We start from the raw sequence: 19,902 nt of genomic DNA, 5'->3' as shown, positions 1-19,902 counted from the left end.
CAGTATGGCTTGGTCTGACTTGTCTGTCTGACTTGGGCAAATTTCTCGCCCAAGTCATCCCACTGAAAGAATCCGCGAGCCTAAAAGCGATATGTCAACCTGGAGCTGCCTGGTCTTATCGTTCTCTACGCCGAACCCCTGGGAGAAGCCGTAAGTCAAAGTAATTAAGTCAAAAGTGCATCAGTTACGGGAAGGGGAAATTACCCCGCCCCCGAATCAGTTTTTTAAGATATTTTAGTTAAAAAATACTGTTTTTCTATTTCCATTGGAAAAAATCGAAAAAACAACATAATTTACCCCTTCTAGATTTTGAAAATTATATTCCTCCTCACACATTTTAGTGAACTGACTCCCAAGGTTCACAATAGTGTTTGAATTTCAGGTGGGCTACATCTGACTAAACTTGGTTTAGTAACATTGAATCCTCTTATACCTAATATGTTAGTTAACACTACAAATGTTATCATTCCTATTCTGCAAATAATTTGCAGAATAGGAATTTTGTGTAATTAGTACCAACTTTCATTGCAATTTTTTGTTTTGAATAATTAATAGACTTGGGATGTTCTATGCCAGCTTAAAAGCTTAAATATGCAATCTTAATAGTGCTGCCCAGAATTTCCAGCTTGTTTTTCCCACGGGATGCTTATAGAAGTGAAATTTCTTGGAATCAACGCTGAGACAATCTTTTTTCCATAAAAATATTCTCTTACGAACAGTTTTTTTTAATTGGATCACTCTTTCTACTCGTAATTTGCTGTCTTAAAAACCCAGGTTTTCCAGAAAAGTAAAAGATGGATTTTAAACTTGAAACCAGCATGAATTAGCTTGCACAAGATATCAAACGTAAAACAAAGAAATTTTTGTGAAGACGAAACGAAGCCTAAAACGAACCTGAATTGGTTCGATCAGTGGAGTCAACTTAAAATAAATAGAAGCATCAAGAACAAATGTCGCTTTGTTACTTTTCTTTCTTATTTTGTACTCCGTTTTTTCGTATCTTGATTTATGAAAGGCGCTTAAATTATTACTTGCCAACATAAATCATTTTACTTGTCCTGTTAGTTGAAGAGTCTTATTTTGATTTTTAAGTTGCACGGTTTCCAAATATTTAAAAAAAAAATCTTTTTGTTTCTATTTAAAGTTTTTGACAAATTTTTGTCAAATTTAAAAGCGCCAAAACTCCTATAAGTAGTAATATCCTCTGATGAGCCCCAAATTGATAAGAATTTGATTTTTTTTTTTTTAATGAAAAACTTTTTCGTAGAGGTACATTTTTTCGTCAAAATTTTATCGATATTTATATAGAAAATTGACCAGTCCAGCCTTCGGCTGCTTAGCAGATATTGTGCTGGGTTTTGGTTAATTTTCCCCAGGGCTGAACAATTTTGAACTTAGTCTAGCCGCTTGATTTTGCAATAAATCAAAAGGGAAAAAATCGTTCTTTTAAAGTAGTGAAGCTGAATTATTTGAATCCTGGTTCAAGACCTTTTCTTCCGAACTTCTTTTAACTGAAAAAACACCCTGGGCATGAAAGGGTATGAAAGTTGCTACTAGTTCTGTTTATTCTAAAATCAAACGAAACGCCATTGGAAATTATGATATAATATTTACAGTTGAACTGCCAAGAAGAAGGAGCACCATATCGATTGGCATTGGTAGATTATGAGTTATGAGTAATATTTTTTTTTGGTAAAAGAACTTGTTTTATTTAATGTAATGTAAAAGCAATAAAATCGGAATAAGGAAACATAAAAACACTTTTTAAACCGGAATTTTTAAACTTAAAGTTTTCATCTTCTATACTGTAGCTTTCAGGCCCTGAAAAAAAAAGAAGATAAGTTTGCCAGAAACCAGATCGGCTGTGATAACTAAAAGTGCAACATATGCCAATTTGGTTGAAAATGAATTATATTGTGTCGTGAGAACTCTGCACGAGGAATCGAATGGTGCCGTCAGAATGAACCGTCAGAATGAACGAATCGAATGAACACTTCTGATAGAAGAGGATTATATTTGGAACTATAATGACATTTGTCTTTGGTTTTGTCAAGGACAAAGGAGACATACGCCAAAAATGGATTAGTATTGAATTCGCTCAGAAGGCTTTTGAAAGAAGAGGATAGGAATTATCTATAGGAAAAGGGAGACATAACACCATAAAATGGAATAATTGTGAATTTGCTTGGAATAATTAAATTTAATTTATACTGCTGAAAAGATAATAAGAAGTTGGTTTAGAATATGTTCCCATTTTCTCCATTAGTCTCATCCTTCATAGCGACCACAGTCGACAGACTTTTTTCGGTACTTGCATGATATAGCCCCTATCTATTATTCTTCTAATATGTTTCTCTGACGCTCAATCCTAATGAAATACACCCAGAGAATGATATAAATATAACACTTTAGAAACAAATTTGGGCTATATATTTGCATATTAGAGGGGTTGGGGTTGGGGGGTAAAGTGGGTATGCAGGCCTAATGTATTAGGTACAATTATCCTACAAATTTTGAAGTAAGAATTGTTTCAAACTTCACACTGTCCGAATACTTTACCCCCCCCCCCTAATGTGCGAATATATAGCCCAAATTATACATTTTCAATCTGTTCTGTCGTTTCTCTTTGTCTTGTGTCACGCCAAGCAGAAATAAACTGAAAAAAAGTTCTATAATGCGTCAATGAATGAACAACCTGAGAGATAGGGGCTATATCATATATGTAAACTTTTTCTGTTTTTTGGCTCTCTTTGAATTACCAATAATCCACTTTTAATTATCAAAGTCGAGATGAAAAAAAAAACCAGGTTCTATAATGCGTCAATGAATGAACAACTTGAGAGGTACGGGCTTTATCATATATGCAACCCTTTTTTCTGTTTTTGGCTTTCTTTAAATTATCAATAACGAACTTTTAATTATCTCAGCCAAGATAAAAAAAAAAGTGATTCTATAATGCGTCAATGAATGAACAACTTAAGAGGTGCGGGCTATATCATACACATACCCTTTTTTCTGATTTTATGGTTCTCTTTTAATTATCAATAATGCGCTTTTAATTATCACAGTCGATATGAAAAAAACCGGTTCCGTGATGCGTCAATGAATGAACAACGTCAATTCGTCAATGTATGGGCTGTATCTTATATATACCTTTTTATCTTTTTTTTGGCTCTCTTTTAATTATCCATAATGCATTTTAATTATCACAGTCGAGATGAAAAAGGTTGGATTTGAGAGCGAGTAACAGTAGCTTATTTGATATAAAGAGGGTCATTAAAAGCAGGCATTTGCGCAAGACTTTGTTAGGGGGGAGTTTTACAACTGAGAGAAAAACGCAAAACACTCAATTTTATGGTAAGTACAAGAAAGTATCTACAGACAATGTAAAAAAACAACAATTTTTTAATGGAATATCTTGGGTCCTTGGGTTAATAACAGATACTAAAAAACAACTAAAATAATACGGACTAAACTATGACCAACCTACTTCGGAATTCTTTTAAAGACTCTGCAATTAATTAGGAGAAGGATGAGGGGGTATGTTTTGAGTTTCAACTAGTTAAAAATCTGGAAGGCATGCAATTTTTTTTAAATTTTACCTTTTCTCTGAGACTTTTTTTTCGCACTAAATGAAAACGATATCTATGTTTAAAATTTGTTTTATTGCTTCAGGTATCCACAACATAAGTAGAGCAAAATTAAAAAGGTATGCTTCTGATCTTTATAAAAAAAAAATGTTTTTCCATTTTAAATCTATTGCTCAAGAACGATCTAACGCAAATCTAATACTCCTTTTAGTAGTATTGTTGAGAAGAAGACAAATATCGCTAAAGATTCAAGCCAAATATGTCTGTGAAACTTTTAATGTCGCTCCTTACTTTCAGTTAAAAAAACTTGTTTTTTTAATTTAATTTCTGAACGTTTTTGAATCAATGCTTGTTTGATTTTGGCTCTCCGCAGAGGAATAATTAAAACGAAATTTGCATATTTTTTTTTAAATAAAATAGAAAAAAAACATTCTTACAAGTAAGAATTATTGATATTTCAAACCTAAATTAAATTTCTTTTCTGCTTATCAACGTCATTGGTACAAGAAGGTTAGTTAAATATCATCAATAAATTTAGTTTTTTCTTATCATCAACAGGAGTGACTGTAGTATGAAAAGCCGTATCCGGGGCGTTGAGGGGGCTTGACCCCCTTAAATCTTTGTCCAACTCATGATAACGTAACGAATATGAATATAAGCAAATTTTTGATGCGTTTTTTAAAGTTGTTTTGTCACTCCCTGAAAAATAATTTTATCCCCCCCCGGAAACAATCGCTGATACAACCCTGACAGTATGGTTCACGCATAATTTAAAAGCGTGTCGGTGAATTATTGAAGCTATGTCTAAGTAACACCACAGTCAGATCTGTTGATACAGTAGTCTAGATTTATGAAATGATTCGGGTTTTTCATTAATATTTTTAAGTACAACTTGTTTCGGGGGCTTAGACAGAAAAACTTGGTTTATGCAAGGAATCTAAACAATTAAACATAAACACACCTTAAAATACCTAACCAAAAATCTATATACAAATTTTTGAAATAATAAAATTAAAATAAATGTGTAACTGTCGAAATGCTAACTTATCTAAAAATTCGAGAGAAAAACCTATCCCCCTAGATTTGTATCTCCAACAATCGTACTTACTTCCTCCCTAGATTTTCACCTCCAATAATATTACCAACTTCCCTACAATAAATTTGCTGGAAAAATCACCCAGTTGTTCCATAAAAGCTGAATTTTTACATCTTTATAAATTGCTTAACAAAGCAACCAAAATTATCAAAATTGGCAATGAAATTACCATAATGTGTGATTTCCACTCCTTTGTGAACCTCTGTGTGAGGCTAGGGTAACTGTTGATAAGCTAGTGGGAAAAACTCGTTAGCATTGTTAACAACTTTCTGGGCTTTATTGATACCCTGTAAGAGGCCGATAACCGTTCAAACTGTTACTGTTGACATTTACTATTATTGTTACTAAGCTAATATGCGAACTTTATGACAAGTATAGTGCTGTTATTGTTAAAAAACTAGCGGGAAAATGTTATAAGCGTTATTACCGACTTGGTACACTTTAATCATACCTTGTGAGAATTCTATACTACTACTACTACAACTGCTATTAACAACTCCCTGCCACACCAAGCCGTCTGAGGCCAATACGGCTACGCAAGCTCCTCCTTTGTCCCAATCTATTCAAAACCTCCCTTTTTACACTCTCTCAAGAAATTCCTATGTCCCTTAAATCTTTCCTAATGATATCCTCCCATCCCATCCGGGTCAATCTGCTTTTTGTTTGGCTCTAGACGGCTGCACGACAATGAGCGCCATTTTCAATTTGTCATACTTATCCGCAAAATGTGTCCTAACCATCTCAACCATTCTCTCATTATCGTGCTAGCTAGCAGAACTGACCCGAATTTTTCGTAGAGCTTACTGTTTGAGAGTTGAGATACGGCCAGTCAGTCGGGTAACCAAAATAATTCGTCGGCAATTTCTCTACAAAATATCTAGCGAAACCTCCTCCATTTTTGGAAGCATCTTCACTTCAGAACCATACTTGACACCTGTCACCACATTACCTTCAATATTCCAATCTTGATGCGCAGATTTATCTCCCTAATCTTCCAAACTGTTAAAAAAACTCTGGGCCTTGGATATTCAATTTTTAATTTTCAATGTATCCACCGTCTTTACTAATAATGAAACCTAGGTAAGTGAAGATGTCCACTTGATCGATCTCCTCTTCACCCAACATCACCTCTTCACCTTCATCTAGTCCTAGTCTTAGAGATCTAATATTCTTAACATTAGTTTTCAAATCTATTCTTGTATCCTAAACTTGCAAAACCTCTAAAACTTCACTCATTTTGCTCACATTTTCATCTAGGATGCTTAAATGATTACGTATTTGAAATTTAGGATAGTTTTACTTCCCCATTAATTCCCCATGATCTCCCGTTGCCTTTGCTGTGCTCCTTAGGATAAAGTCCATTAAAATGATCCATATGGGAATTGAGGCAATCCCGATATATGGATATGGGAATGAGGGAATTGGAGGCAATCCCGATCAACTCTTGAATTAATACGAAACCAGCTACTAACTTCATTTCCTACCTTAACCGCAGCAAAGTTATCCACGTACACATCACTAATCCCTTTAATGTACATTACCATAAATTACAGGTATACCATAAAAGGAAAGGCTTTCCGCTAAAGCTCTTTTATCTGCTGTATTAAACGATTGCTCATAATCTATAAAATTGAGGACTAAAGAGGTGAGATGATTCAGGCCTAAAGAATGATCCAATTCATCAAAGAACGAAAATTTGATCGATGTACCCTCTACCATTCCTAAAATCACTCTGTTCTTCACTTAAAACTCTATCTACATTATCTGTAAGCCTAAAAAGTATCATCATACCAAGTAATTTTCTTCCTACAAAAACCAAGCTAATTCCTTTACTATTACCACACTTACTTTTATCACCATTCTTATAGAGCGGTTTAATTAAAGTTTTCTTAAAATCACTAGGTTCTTCTCCTTTTTCAAAATCATAATAATGATCTTCAATAAATTGTCTCTTAGTTTATAATCAGCATATTTAAAAAACTCATTGACCACACTGTCAGTTTCTGGGGTCTTGTTATTTTTCAATCCTCTTAGTACTGTCAGTAATTCTTCCTTACAATATAAATCTTTATTCAAATCCAAAAAGTAACAAACTTTTTCATTCTGTTCACGGTCTAGCACATTCTCAAAATGTTCTCCTATCTCTCTTTAGCTCTTTCCTTATCATTAATTGTGGCCCTGTTCCTATCTTGAACTGGGACAAGTCCAGATTGGCTACTCTCTCTCAATGTATTAGTATGCCAGTACAACACGTTACTATTATGCCGTCTGGCTACATCTTACAGATCTTCGGCAAGTTTACTCACAGACTCCACACCTCCTTAGTTCATATTTTAATGCTTTCTCTACTTTATTTACTTTACTCTTATTTAAATATGTTCTATCACTCACATAATTCTTATACAAGCCCCTCTTCATCTCTATTAAACATAAAGCAGGTTCACTAATATTCCTAGATGTGTTTCTAACTTTTTTCCCTAAAACACCAACACCGAATTCACAAACTATTTTTGTAAAATTACTCCGTCCGTTTTCTACATTGTCAAATTTTAAACTCTCCAATTTATTATTCGACTGTTCCTAGAAAGTTTTTCTAAGATTCTCATCGTGGACTCTACCAACATCATAGCTTCTCTGGAGGTAGTTACCCTTCCTAAATTTCAGCAATAGATTAACCCTGGACCCTATTAAATGTTGACCTTTACTTTAACATCAATAACAGCACTCCTATATACCCAGGTATCTTGTATCAATTCTACCAGTCTTCGGTTCACAATAATTTGGTTTACATTCAGTTTACATAAGGTCAGCTCTGGCACGTACGCAGGGGGGACTTCGGCCCCCCCCCCCCCGAAATTTGTGAAATGTTTAATTTCCCCATGATTTCTCGGATTTCTGCAAAAGTAGGACATTTATTAAAAATATAGATACATGTGTGAAGCCTTTTTGGGGGGATTTTACAGAATACAATTATCCGGTCAAGTCACTGCCCAATTATTAACCCATTTTTTGTCTAACTTTTTACCCTCTTTGAAATAATTAGCAATTGTAATGCTATTTTCTTTTGTAAAGAGAGTTTGATTTCCACAGTAAAATAAAATTATCCTTGATATTAGGGCGTTTACCCCCCCCCCTCTTTTCAGGATAAAGTAAAGCTTTTAATGAATCAATTTCGGAAACTATCATTTTTCATTAATATCTACGTTTTTGCAATAGAAGAACTACCCCCCACAGCACCCATATTGCACTGTTAACCCTAAAATTTCTCTTTCAGTGGGATATAATAGATTAATCACTGGTTCTAAATCGCTATGAACATAACCTGAACCTAAAACGTTATTTTGAGGCTTCAGTCTTCTTCCCCCCATCCGCTACAATGCTACAGACTAAAGTTAATCTGTATTTTCCGATATATGTGCTTTTTGCGTTACTAAATAAAAAAATGTGCTACTTTATATCTGCTGTTTCGAAGGTTTTGCCCCCCCCCGAAAAAAATTCCTGCGTACGTGCCTGGGTCAGCTGTCTTGCCATCATGTGAACAAAATACAAACTTATGGCCATTTTATGACCAAATACGATATTGATTACAACTAGATCGTTATGCCTACAAAATTGTTGAAGAGCCTATAACTCCTCTTAATTTACTTACATGCAAACAGGTGCCAGTGCTAACCCGGGGGAAGTACATGTGACCAAAAGCGTCTGCGTATTTGCGGTTATTGTCACTACCGATGCGACTGTGATTGTTTTTAGGTTGACAGTAGCAGTGTTCATTCCGAGAATATCTCCTGTGTTAAATGACAGAAATCCGGCTCTTTCAATTTTTTCGCTCATGCTTGGTTGAATTTGATCATCACCTTCGAACAATGATCGAACCAATTCAAAGGACACCTCTGGAGGTTCCAGGCCTCTTTCTTCAGGTCTGCAATATATGCAAATAAGAAATATTTCAGCCAATCATTGTTTCTATACATAAATATTGACATACACAGGTGCACCCCGTAAGAGAGGAGTTGAGGGGCAGGGCCATATCCAGAATTTTTATTCGGGGAGGAAAGTTATTTTTGTGCGAGGAGAGAGACACTAAAAAACACACAAAACGCAGCAAAAATGTGTTTTTGATGCTTTTGTACGAGTCGGAAAGAAATTAGGAGGGTTCAAACCAGGCAACCCACCCTGTGTACGGCCCTGTTGAGGGGTCTTATTATTTCCATTTGAGCTGTTTTGGGCCTTTATTTTTATATGGGAGAGGGAACTTGTTAGAACCATGGAAAAGGAGGCCCCATCCCCTTTATTCTCTTTTTGTAGACTGCCATCTGTAATAATATTAATATTTTATAATATATGCTACCTGGTGAAAAAGTAGGGATACTGGCAATATAAAAAAATTTTAAATATCGTTAACACTGAAGAAACATACAGCACATAAGTCACATCTTGTTTCTTTTTTATCTGATCAATATTCACACGTTTATATTGGTGTTTTAAGGAGGTTGTCTGACGCATAATTTATTTTATCATTAGGAAGTTAAAAATTTTTTGTCATTCTTCATAAACTTTGACATATTTAGGACGTGACAGGTAGTTGAAAAATCAAAACTACCAGCATCTTTGATCTTAATTTAACATCTGATAAGTTCAAAATATAATTAAAGTTATTTCATTGACCACGTTGTGATTCTCGTCTAGAACATCCTAGTGATTAAATTTTTGATGTTTTTGAGATAGCAAAATAACAGTAATTTTTTCATTTCTGAAACGGGAGAAAGAGAATAAAATTTGTTTCTAACAACTCACCTCAGTACCAAGCCACCAATGGAAAACACAGCAACGCACGCACCTCCTCTATTCCAGTCTATTCAAAATCTTCCTCTTTAAACCCTCCCAGGAAGTTCCCATTTCCGTCTAAATCTTTCTTTATGACATCTTCCCATCCTAGCCGCGGATGACCTGCTTTTTGTTTAGCCCTAAACGGTTTGCCGACAAGGACATTCTTCAGCAATCTGTCATCCTTCATCCGCAGAACGTGCCCTAGCTATTTCAACCTTTCTCTCATTATAGCCCTAGAAAGTGGGATTGAACCCCAATACAGCCTACTATTTGAAATACGGCCAGTCAGCCGGGTACCCTTAACAATCCGTAAGCAATTTCTCTAGAAAACAAATTGCAAATCTTCATCCGCTTTTCAGAGGGCCCACGCTTCAGAACAATATTTGACCACTGTCATCACTGTACCTTCCAATATTCTAATCTTGGTTAGCAGACATATCTTCCTATTCTTCCAACCTTTTTTTAAATGTGAAAAAACACTCAGATTCTTGGCTATTCTACTTTTAACATCTTCACTACTCCCACCGTCTTTACTAATAATACTACCAAGGTAAGTGAAGCTGTCCACCTGATCAATATTCTCGTTACCCAAGGTCACCTTTTCTTATTCACTTGTTCCTAGCATAAGTGACTTAGTTGTCTTAACACTAATTTTTAAACCTATTATAGCACCATGAACTTGCAAAACCTCTGAAACTCATTCATTTTCCTCACACCTTCATCTAGGACGCTTAAACCATCAGCATAATTTAAGTCCAGGAGAGTTTTTTTTTCCCAATTGATTGCACGGTCTCCCATTGCCTTTCGTGTGTTCCTTAAGACAAAGTCCATCAAAATGATCCATATAAAAGGGTAAGGTAAGGTAAAGGATACGGCATTAGACTTTACAGTCCCTACCAGCGGTGCTGATCTCCGTTTCTTGGCACTTCTGCCAGGAAGTGCAATGGGGGGTTGGGGGCCAACCATCCTGTGCTTTCGCACACCCTTCCTGTTTACCTTCCCCAGATTTCTCCAGGTACCCATTTAAAGCTGGGTCGACTCTGGCTAAGCTTACAGAGTCACGCCACTGACTCCCGTCCCAAACTGAACAATTGGTTACACTGGGATTTGAACCCGCGTCCTTTCAGACAAAGGATCCCAAATCCAGCGCACCAACCGACTCGGCTAGGACGGCCGAGTATAAAAGGGGATATAACACAACCCAGCTTAACTATTGATTTGATACGAAACCAGCTGCTAACCTCATTTCCTACCTAAACCGCAGCAGTATTATTCTCGTACATGGCTCTAATCACTTTATTGTATTTGTCTGGTATATTGTACAAGGATAAGACTTTATCCTTGTATAGACCTTCTTTTATAATATGACTGGGAACTTACTAGGTCTTCGATGTAGAAAAACGGTAAAATCTGTTTTTTACCTCCCTATCCCCCTATCCCTTGCAGATACTCGGTTATATTTCAGAAAGTAAAATTCTGAATTCTACTTTCTGAATCTTATATACTAAAATTCTGAATCTTATATTCAGAATAGTAAAATTCTGACTCCGTCTTTGACTCGTAATATCCAAATACCCTCCTTTAACTCAAGCTCGAATTTTTATGTAGACACGAGAATTGTCAAAGAACATTTTCTAAGATTTTCACCAATGATAATACAGAAATGTATACGAAATTACCACTTAAATTTCTTATATACTATCAGCAGTGAAGTAGAATATATAAAAGCTTAAAAAGATAAATACAAATTAAAAAAAAATACCAACGAAATTGCAAAAGGGTAACAAACAAAAACATTTTTTTTTAAATTCAGCTTTATTTAAAGACCTTTAATCATTTAAATTAGCTTTAATTTTAGATTATATATTAGAACTTCACGTAAAAAGATTATTTGCTTTGGTTAGAATTTACTTTACTAAGGATTTACTTTATTTTACTTTACTTACTAATTTTACTAAGGGGGGTCGGAAATACTTTTGCTTGCGTCAGATCTGTGCATTTTGGTTAAGCCAACCTAAGTGGGGCAACCTAATTCTAATCACTATGTGTGTACAGTAGTGTACCCTTAAAATACCAAGGACATCAAAATGAAAATTGTTTTGCCCCCCCCCCCCCCCTGGATCCATTCTTAGGTTTGAACCTGAAAACTATGATTTTAACGAGATTTTCTTCTTGCTAATTCAAATTAAAGTGTTTTTAGGAAAGTGTCACATTTTCGTCACTGTTGTCAAGTTAAACCATAAAATAGATAAGCAAAACTATTTAATTAAATTTGGCAACACTTTTTTTTATTAAAAATGTATATGCTAACACTCAGTTGATTCCCAAAGATAACTACACAAACAAAGTAAAGTTAAGCTGCTGATGTTGGTGTATTCAGTTGTATTGAAAAAGACTGGTGTTGGTGTCTTAAGTTGCATTAAAAAAACTGATGTTGGTGTATTAAGTTGTTAATGCCATATGTTTTTAGCTTATTTTTGACTGATTTGTCTTCCGTGTGAACTTATTTTAAATTTGGCACCTATTGCATGCAAAAGCTGCAAATAGAGGCTTTTTTTTAAATTAAAAAACGGAATACCAGATTCTTCTTATTTTTTAACATATATGTATGTATCTATGTATATATTTATTTCCCATCAAAAGAAACAGATGGAGTATAAGATAAAAAAGCAAAAAACACACTACAGAAGAATACACAAACACAAGAAAAATAAAGAACAAATGGATATCTAACCACAAAAAACAAAACCTATTGCCTCAAAATAATTGCCCAAGGATGAGTAACAATATTAGAGTTATATCTGGCGATCTGGACTATGATTGCTTCATTAGGGTCGATAATCCCATACCGACTTGTCACAATACGGTTACTTGTCCATGGTGAAAACCGTAAGAGGTACTTCGCATATTTATAATATGTAGACCACAATTCTTTCTTATCTTCCTTTTGGAATATCCTCCAAAAGGGACTTAAATACAGATAATTTGTGTTAATTTCCACTTAACCCATTGAAACACTTAGATTTCATTTTTGAAGTCCTATGTGCCTTAAGACGACTTACCTGACTTGTTTGGCGAACAACCAACATTTTTCAGAAAGTTGGGATATTCGGCCTTTTACTTTTCTTTCAATTTTGTGTTTTCTATGACCATGAGTTTCTATTTATTTGTTATTCTTTTTATAAAGGTCTCTAGATTTGAAACTATAATATTATTGCTCTTTGCTTTCTCTAGTGTACTACCCTAATTAACAGCTTTACCCATTTTTAGATATATATTATATATTCATATGAATATACAGATGAGTATATGTTGAATAAAGTTCTAGGTTTTCATTTATTTATAAACTATGAAGGAAAGATTTATTGTTTTCTAGTTTCAATTGATATTAACTCTTTTTGGGTTTCTTGTATATTCTTTTTCTTGGTGACTATCTATATAAGCAAGAAGATCAGCTAGAAGACTGCTTGGAATACAAAGCAGAAAACCAGTCACAAGAAACAAGAAACCCCATTCAAAAGTTGTGTCACGGGGTTGCCAGATTTTTTAGATCTGGCTCCTAGCCTGAAATAAAAATGTGTTTTGATTTTAACGTAATGTGTTGTTATTGTCTCCCTCCACCCATAAGGTTCACCTATTATTTTTCTTCCATATTGAAAAAAACATTACGTGTATTGAAAAATATGAAAAAGGGATTGAAAAACCATTTCAGTACAAAAAGGCATTCATTTTCAAAGAAACTTCATTTTCAACTTCTTTTAAATTAGAGAGCTTTTTTCAGGAACCAAGAAAGTCGTGAAGAATATAATCAAAAGCATTTAAGTATGTAATTAGTCTGATTGATTTAATCGGAGAAATTAATTTTCTATTTGCTAGGAAAAAAAAATAAAATATGCAACTGCAATTTGATCTCAGTTTGAAAAACAGTCCACTGTTCTTTAAAGTATAAAAAGTTGAGTTCATACCTGTCTGATTCAGATAATCCAAGCTTCATATGCCCATTGGATTGGGTAATGTCAAGATCCGCCCAGGACAACTGCCTTTCTGTACGGCATTGAGGTAAGGGATTTGAAGCAGGTAAGAAGCAATACGGAAATGTTGTTGTTGTAGTTGCAAGTATAACAGTAGAGACCAACGTTACTGGTGGTTTCTGCACACCAGCACTGCCTTGTATCGAAATTGTTGGCAGAACGAAGGCATGACATAATCCACAGAAAAAAGTAACAATAATAAATTCTCTCAACAAAACCTAAAAATTAAGAAAAATTAGAGAAAATTGTTATAAAAGCGTTCAAAGATCTGCCTGAAATAAAAAATTGATAAGATTAAACTTTTTCAATGAAATATTTTATATAGATATGTTTGATATTTATTATCAAAAATATATAGTAAAGTATTACTGTCGTTTAAAACATGTTTCAAGAAATGTACACTGCTAAAGATGATAACGAGAATATGTCTAATATGTACATTTCTCGAAAAAATATCTATAATCTAATATTTGTAAGTATCGAAGTTTGGGTACATGTTTCATTCAATGGCAATGATTTCCTCGACTCAACAATGAAGACGCAGAGAGGGCGGAAGCTTGGTCTCAATGCTTATATATAATAGTCTGTCTAACAGTTTGTGGTTGTAAAGCGTAAATAAGGGAAGACTCGTGCTAATAGTAACCGAAACTCCGAAAAAGCAGCTTTGATAACAATTTAAACACCATTTTTACTTTTTTCTTTCCTTTACTTGTACTTTTTACTTTCTTAGCTTTTTCATTTCATCTTTATTGTAAACACTTTTAGATGATGGTTCTAAATATCTCAGAAAATTTTTCAAGTATCCACCCAAAGCTAAGAGCCTGAGAAACTTTGACCGATCTTCGGAAAAGGGGGAAAACCTCCCATATGGGGGGTTACCATATGTATAAAAATACTAAATTTTTCACTTTCTCGAGGATAGATCACGGTTACTTGTTTATTTGCTTGTTATGATAGGAGGGCTCATTCGAACTGAAATTAAAACTTCCAGCCCTATTTTTATTTAGCAAATGGAATATGTCACAGAAAAGTAGCTTTTTCTGCCATTCAATGGCACAAAGTAAAAGTCATAAAAAAGTAAAAGTAAAAAAGTAAAAGTCATAAAGCAAAGTAAAAGTCAAAAGCAAAAAGTCAAAACAAAAGTAAAAGTCATAGCCCAAAGAGTGCCTAATAGCTATTAAGCGAAAATATTGAGCTAACCTGTCGAATTAAAATTATTGAAAAAATATATACTAAGCTGCCATGCTGTGGGCCATTCGTCTTTAAACATATGCACACTTGATGTAAAATAAATCATGAATATGATTTATTTTAAAGCTTCATTCCACCAAATTGATTAGTTTGAGACTTGATATAATTGTATGCAGTGGTTAATAATTGAATTTCAGCTATTGCCAAGAAGGATGGGTGGATCTTTGCGTCGATAGGGAGGGAGGTAGTGGGTCTGAAGCCTGATAAAGTGTGTTTTCATGTAAAAAATTTCTAACTAATAGTGACCCCTAATATCAATATTGAAGGAGGTTTGTCATGTGGAGGTTATAAATTGATGTCTATTTTCCCTTCATTTCCATTATTATTTTTGGATAGCTCACAAAGGACAAATAACTTTCACTTGATTTCACTGACCCCCTGTCAGCGTCTTTGGGGCGAATTCCCGATGAAAAGTATTTATTTAAAGACCTCCGCTCAAAAAAAATGAAAATGCTGACCCTTTAATTATTTTTTAAGGGCCTTGAAAATGAAAAGCCTTTGAGCTAGAGCCCTTCAGTTTTAAAAGTTCGAATAATTTACCCAAATAATTCTTTATACATTTCACATAATCCCCATATTTTCATTTTCATTTCAAAATTCGTCCCCTCAATTCAGGGAGAAGTCTCCCTCATGGGAAAGGTTCAGGAATGATCATGTTCACAACAAAATCGTATTTGACTTCTTTAAAGTCAAAGTTCTTCTTATAGACTCCCAATGTGTAATATTAATTACGATAATAATCGAAACCACAATTCCTATAGATCAGCCACAGTCAGGGCCATTTCTAGGGTTTGTTGTGCCTTGAACAAAATTACGAACCCCTACTGACTCTAACATCAATATAAAAAGCTCCAGTCACAGCCCCTCCTAGCCAGTGGGCCCTAAGCCATGGCGTCCAGGACAGCTTGCCCCGGTTCCCTCTTTAAACAGCTCTGGCCACAGTTTAAAAGGGGAGTTAAAAAAGGCTACTATTCTCTTGCTTCTTTTATATCTCATTTTGTTTTAATCTTTGTTAGATAAGATTTTATTTAAAAAAAAGAAGATGAATATCCCTTGTAGAAATGTTAATCGTATCTACTAAAGGTGAGAAATAATAAAGTTTCTTAGCACTAAAACTGAAAAAACATGAATTTTAAGAGGCAATGGGTGGGGGGATAGACCAATATATACACAAACAATTGGTAAACAAAGCACATACATTTACTAATATGAAAATAACGACAAAATGTATTTGTCGAAAACTCTAATTTTTTGATGGTCGCTTTTTTCTATACATCACTTTCTTTAGTTTCTTAATTTTAGTTGTTGACGATGAGGTTGATTGCGATGACTATTCCATTGACTTTACAGATAATGAGGGATTAGTACTCAATTTTATCTCGTTTGAGCCAAAGGCTACCTCTTTCGGGTTGGGGGCATAATTCCACTCGCTTATGGTCTTACATCATCTTGTCACAAATTTTTATCGTGTAAAATTGTTATTTTTTTTTACCGTTTTACTGTTGTTAATAATGTTTATTTTTACCAAATATAATCAACAATAAAACACAATTGTTCCGTTTATCATAAATTTTTTCGTAAAAGTACTACGGATTCCATATTCACTTTGCTAACCAATTTTGTTTGCTAAACCACCTTGCTTAAACCAAGCTGCGATTCTTTTTTGGTTTCACAGACTTGAAATACGTTAGAGACTTACTGCTAGTTGCAACATTGCAAGTTTATTTTGGTACCATTAAACACTTAAAACTAACGACGTTACAAACGTGTACTGAATGCCCTGACTTGGACTTTGTTTTTCAGTTATGATTGGGTTTAAAACAGGTTACTATTGAAGGACATTACTTACTGTGGGTTTTATGACGCTCGGTTCGGTGGATTGCAGCTTGTTATTCAACAAGCGATAATTAAGTTCCTATGAATAGATATAGGCTTTCATACCTGATTAGTTTTTAAAAACAAAGTTTTGCTTGCTTATGTATAGAGTGAAGTTTGAAACTTAGAGCGAACAATAATTATTTATTCACAAATTACCCTTTTTGCAGAACTATCTAAAATAAATTATCTTATTTTTTTTTTATCGAGATTTGTTGAATTCTAAAAACCAGTGCTCTACTGAAAACACGAAACCAAACTCCAAAAACAAAATATTATTTTAGGAGCATAAAATTCCATAAGGAGCCTACATTAAATGCAAGACTAATTTAAGGTTCTTAAAGAGTTTCTCATCGGCTATGATATTGACAACTTTTAGCATTCAATCATAATCATATGCATCACAATACCGCTACCTTAATAAAAACAGTATTGCTTTAATATATTAGTAAATAAAAAACAAGTTTTTTCAACTGAAAGTAAAGAGCAACATAAAAACTTGAAAGGAACAGAAATTATTACTTATATGAAGGGGTTGCCAATTCTTTACGCTAAAGTTTTTCAGTACTTTTAAAGAAGCTTCTTATTGTTATAATTAAACGTCACTTGTGTTTCAGGAATCGTTCTTGAAGAATTGGGAAAAATTTCAAGCTTTAGCGTAAAGAGCGAGGTGTTGAGGAGGAGGCAACCAATTTCATATACAAAATAATTTCTGCTCCTAAAGTTTTATTGTTGCTCCTTACTATCAGTTGAAAAAAATGTTTTTTATTTAATTTTCGATCATTTTTAGAATAATCACTGGAAATTTGGTCCCAACTCCACAGAAAATATCCTCCACGCGGAAATATCCTCTACACAATTCAATCCCAGTGAAGAATTTCCCAGGACAATTACAATTTACGGTGGATTTAGCTTGAAACGGAAAAGCGAAAGTAAGACATATAAAGATAATTTTGTATAGGAATTCTTCTGAATCCCCCTAGTGTATAATTTATCCTGAAAAGTTCACCCCTTCAATACTTCCCTCCCATGGAAAAAAACCCAGCAGAAAATTTGTCCCCTACCCTGAAATATATGCATGCTTCCCAATAACAAATACGATGCGTAAACAATGGGCAAATTTTATAACTTAAAGACCTTTCTCCTGGGGCTGTGGGGGTCATGTTATATCCAAAGGCATAGTTATTAGGTCTTTCAAGTATGATGATCAAAACGAATATCTCAAAATTTTGATCAGACGATTTTGGGGTAAAAGGGGCGGGGGAATGGGCCTAGCTACCATTCAATCTTTCTGGTAACTTAAAAAGGCACTAAAACTTTTAATTTTCATTCGAATGATCTCTCTCAAATTATTCTAGAACCACTGGGTCGATACGATCACCCCTGGAGAGAAAAAAAAAAAATAAACACGCATCCGTGATCTTTTTTCTGGTAAAAATACGAAACCCTACATTTTTGTAGATAGGAGCTTGAAACGTCTACAGTAGTGTTCTCTGATACAATAAATCTGATGGTGTGATTTTCATTAAGACTATTTAACCTATAGGTAGTGACTCCCCCTTTTCCCGAAAATCAGAGCAAATTTTCTCAGGCTCGTAGCTGTTGATAGGTAAAATTAAATCTATTGAAACTTACATATTTGGAATCAGCATAATAAGATAATTCCTTTGATGTATCTATTGGTATCAAAATTCTTTTTTTTTTTTGGGTTTCAGTAATTATTGAGCCGGTCTCGCTCCTTACCTAGAGTTCGTTACCACTAACTGTTTGATTTGTTATTTTTGAACCAAGCCAGTTCGCATGGAAGTAGTTTTCGTATAAACTTTGGAGGGGGTTCATTCGACTGGAATTTTCAAGTTCTGCGGCCCTTTTAAGAGTCAAAAGAGATTGGACAGCAACCAGTCTCCTCCCAACTCCTTCTTATTTGCTGTACCCTCTCTCATCCTCAGTGCCCAAAGACAGACGGTCAAAACTTGGAGATAGCCTTGGTCCAAAATGGTCCAAGACAGTCCAAGACATATCAAAACAGTAAATAACAAACGGAAATTTAGTTGAAAATACATTGTCCAAAATACAAAAAATTCCAAGAAAACAAAAGAGCGATTTTAAGGCCCGAAAGGAGTAGAAATAAAGTGATATGAGTCCAACTTAAAACAAACGAAAATTGCTATGAACGAATAAATGAAGCCTATAATGAGTAGGAATTCAAACGAATCATTCATTGTGAATGATGAATTTTTATAGTTTTTCTTCATTTTAAGTTTGAGTTAATTATTCTTTGTAATTTCGTTTCGTTTTGAGTATTATTTTTATATTAATAGTCATTTCTGTTTGTTTTAGGCTTTAATCATCACCCGATTTTATTTCTGCTCGTCTTGGATTAATTTCTTCATTTTCTTCATTAGTTTTCTAGTTTTCTTCATTAGTTTCTTCATTTCTTCATAGTTTTTCTTCATTTTAAGTTTGAGTTAATTATTCTTTGTAATTTCTTTTCGTTTTGAGTCTTATTTTTATATTAATAGTCATTTCTGTTTGTTTTAGGCTTTAATCATCACCCGATTTTTTTTCTGCTCGTCTTGGATTAATTTAGTTCTTTACTTTTCTGCTGAAGCCATCCATACCTCCATCCTGATACCACCTTCAGTATAGAAAACATTGATCGACCATTTCATAATAAGGTTCTTATTGTCTTCTATTTTGTTATACCTGCTTGTTTTTTTTTTTAAACAAATGCATTTTGAACCAATTTATGGAACTAAAAATTCTGATTTGTTGCTAAAAAATAAAGATAGTACATCAAGAATCAATATAATCAATTTTTGTCTCTGGTTAAGGGTCCCTTGGCTCTGCTTTCTTACAGTTGAAATTTTTGGAAGAATAGGAATATAAGTCTGCAAACTAAGATTGGAATATTGAAAGCCACGATAAAGAAAGTGATCAAGCATAGCTGTGAAACGTGTGTGCTTCAAAAGTCTAAGAAGGATTTCTTATTTATTCTCCACAGGAATTGTCTAAGAATAATCTTAGATTCTTGTTCAATTGACCGTATTTCAAACGGTAGGTAGTACAAAAAAAAATATGGCTCGATCCAACCTTCTAGGGATGTTGCTAAAGGCTCAAGTGGCCATGTTACGTTTTATAACAAGGATTACAAACTGCCGAATATCTTGATTTTTCGCTATAAATCTGAGGCAAAACAAAAATATTTTCGTCCTATAATGAGGCGAGA

General features: G+C 34.2%; 2 protein-coding genes across 5 annotated transcripts in view; one reads left to right on the top strand and one right to left on the bottom strand.

Moving 5' to 3' along the window:
- Positions 1-19,398, top strand: part of LOC136038227 (transcriptional adapter 3-like) — a 91,569-nt gene extending 72,171 nt beyond the window's left edge. For 2 of the 4 annotated variants that reach the window (XM_065721324.1, XM_065721321.1), the window contains one exon: positions 17,464-17,605. In XM_065721324.1, the coding sequence (XP_065577396.1) occupies positions 17,464-17,590 (127 nt within the window). In that variant the 3' untranslated portion in view covers positions 17,591-17,605. Of the gene's footprint in view, positions 1-17,463; positions 17,606-19,214 lie in introns of those variants that run through there. The other 2 variants (XM_065721322.1, XM_065721323.1) reach the window with 2 other exon arrangements.
- Positions 1,671-16,611, bottom strand: LOC136038228 (uncharacterized). Its single transcript, XM_065721325.1, has 4 exons — positions 16,498-16,611; positions 13,482-13,765; positions 8,336-8,608; positions 1,671-1,821 (listed from the first exon to the last, which is right to left on the bottom strand). The coding sequence occupies exons 1-4, from the start codon at positions 16,510-16,512 to the stop codon at positions 1,815-1,817; spliced, it is 579 nt and encodes a 192-aa protein (XP_065577397.1). The 5' UTR covers positions 16,513-16,611; the 3' UTR covers positions 1,671-1,814.
- Positions 19,399-19,902: the final 504 nt, after the last annotated feature.

Source organism: Artemia franciscana, chromosome 17 (assembly GCF_032884065.1).
Source record: "Artemia franciscana chromosome 17, ASM3288406v1, whole genome shotgun sequence".
NCBI lineage: Eukaryota > Metazoa > Arthropoda > Branchiopoda > Anostraca > Artemiidae > Artemia > Artemia franciscana.
This window is presented reverse-complemented; position numbering and strand designations above follow the sequence as displayed.

Coding starts and splice junctions, on each gene's coding strand:
- LOC136038228 (XM_065721325.1), bottom strand. Junction 8,609..13,481: donor GGATTATCTGAATCAGACAG/GTATGAACTCAA, acceptor CATATATTGCAG/ACCTGAAGAAAGAGGCCTGG.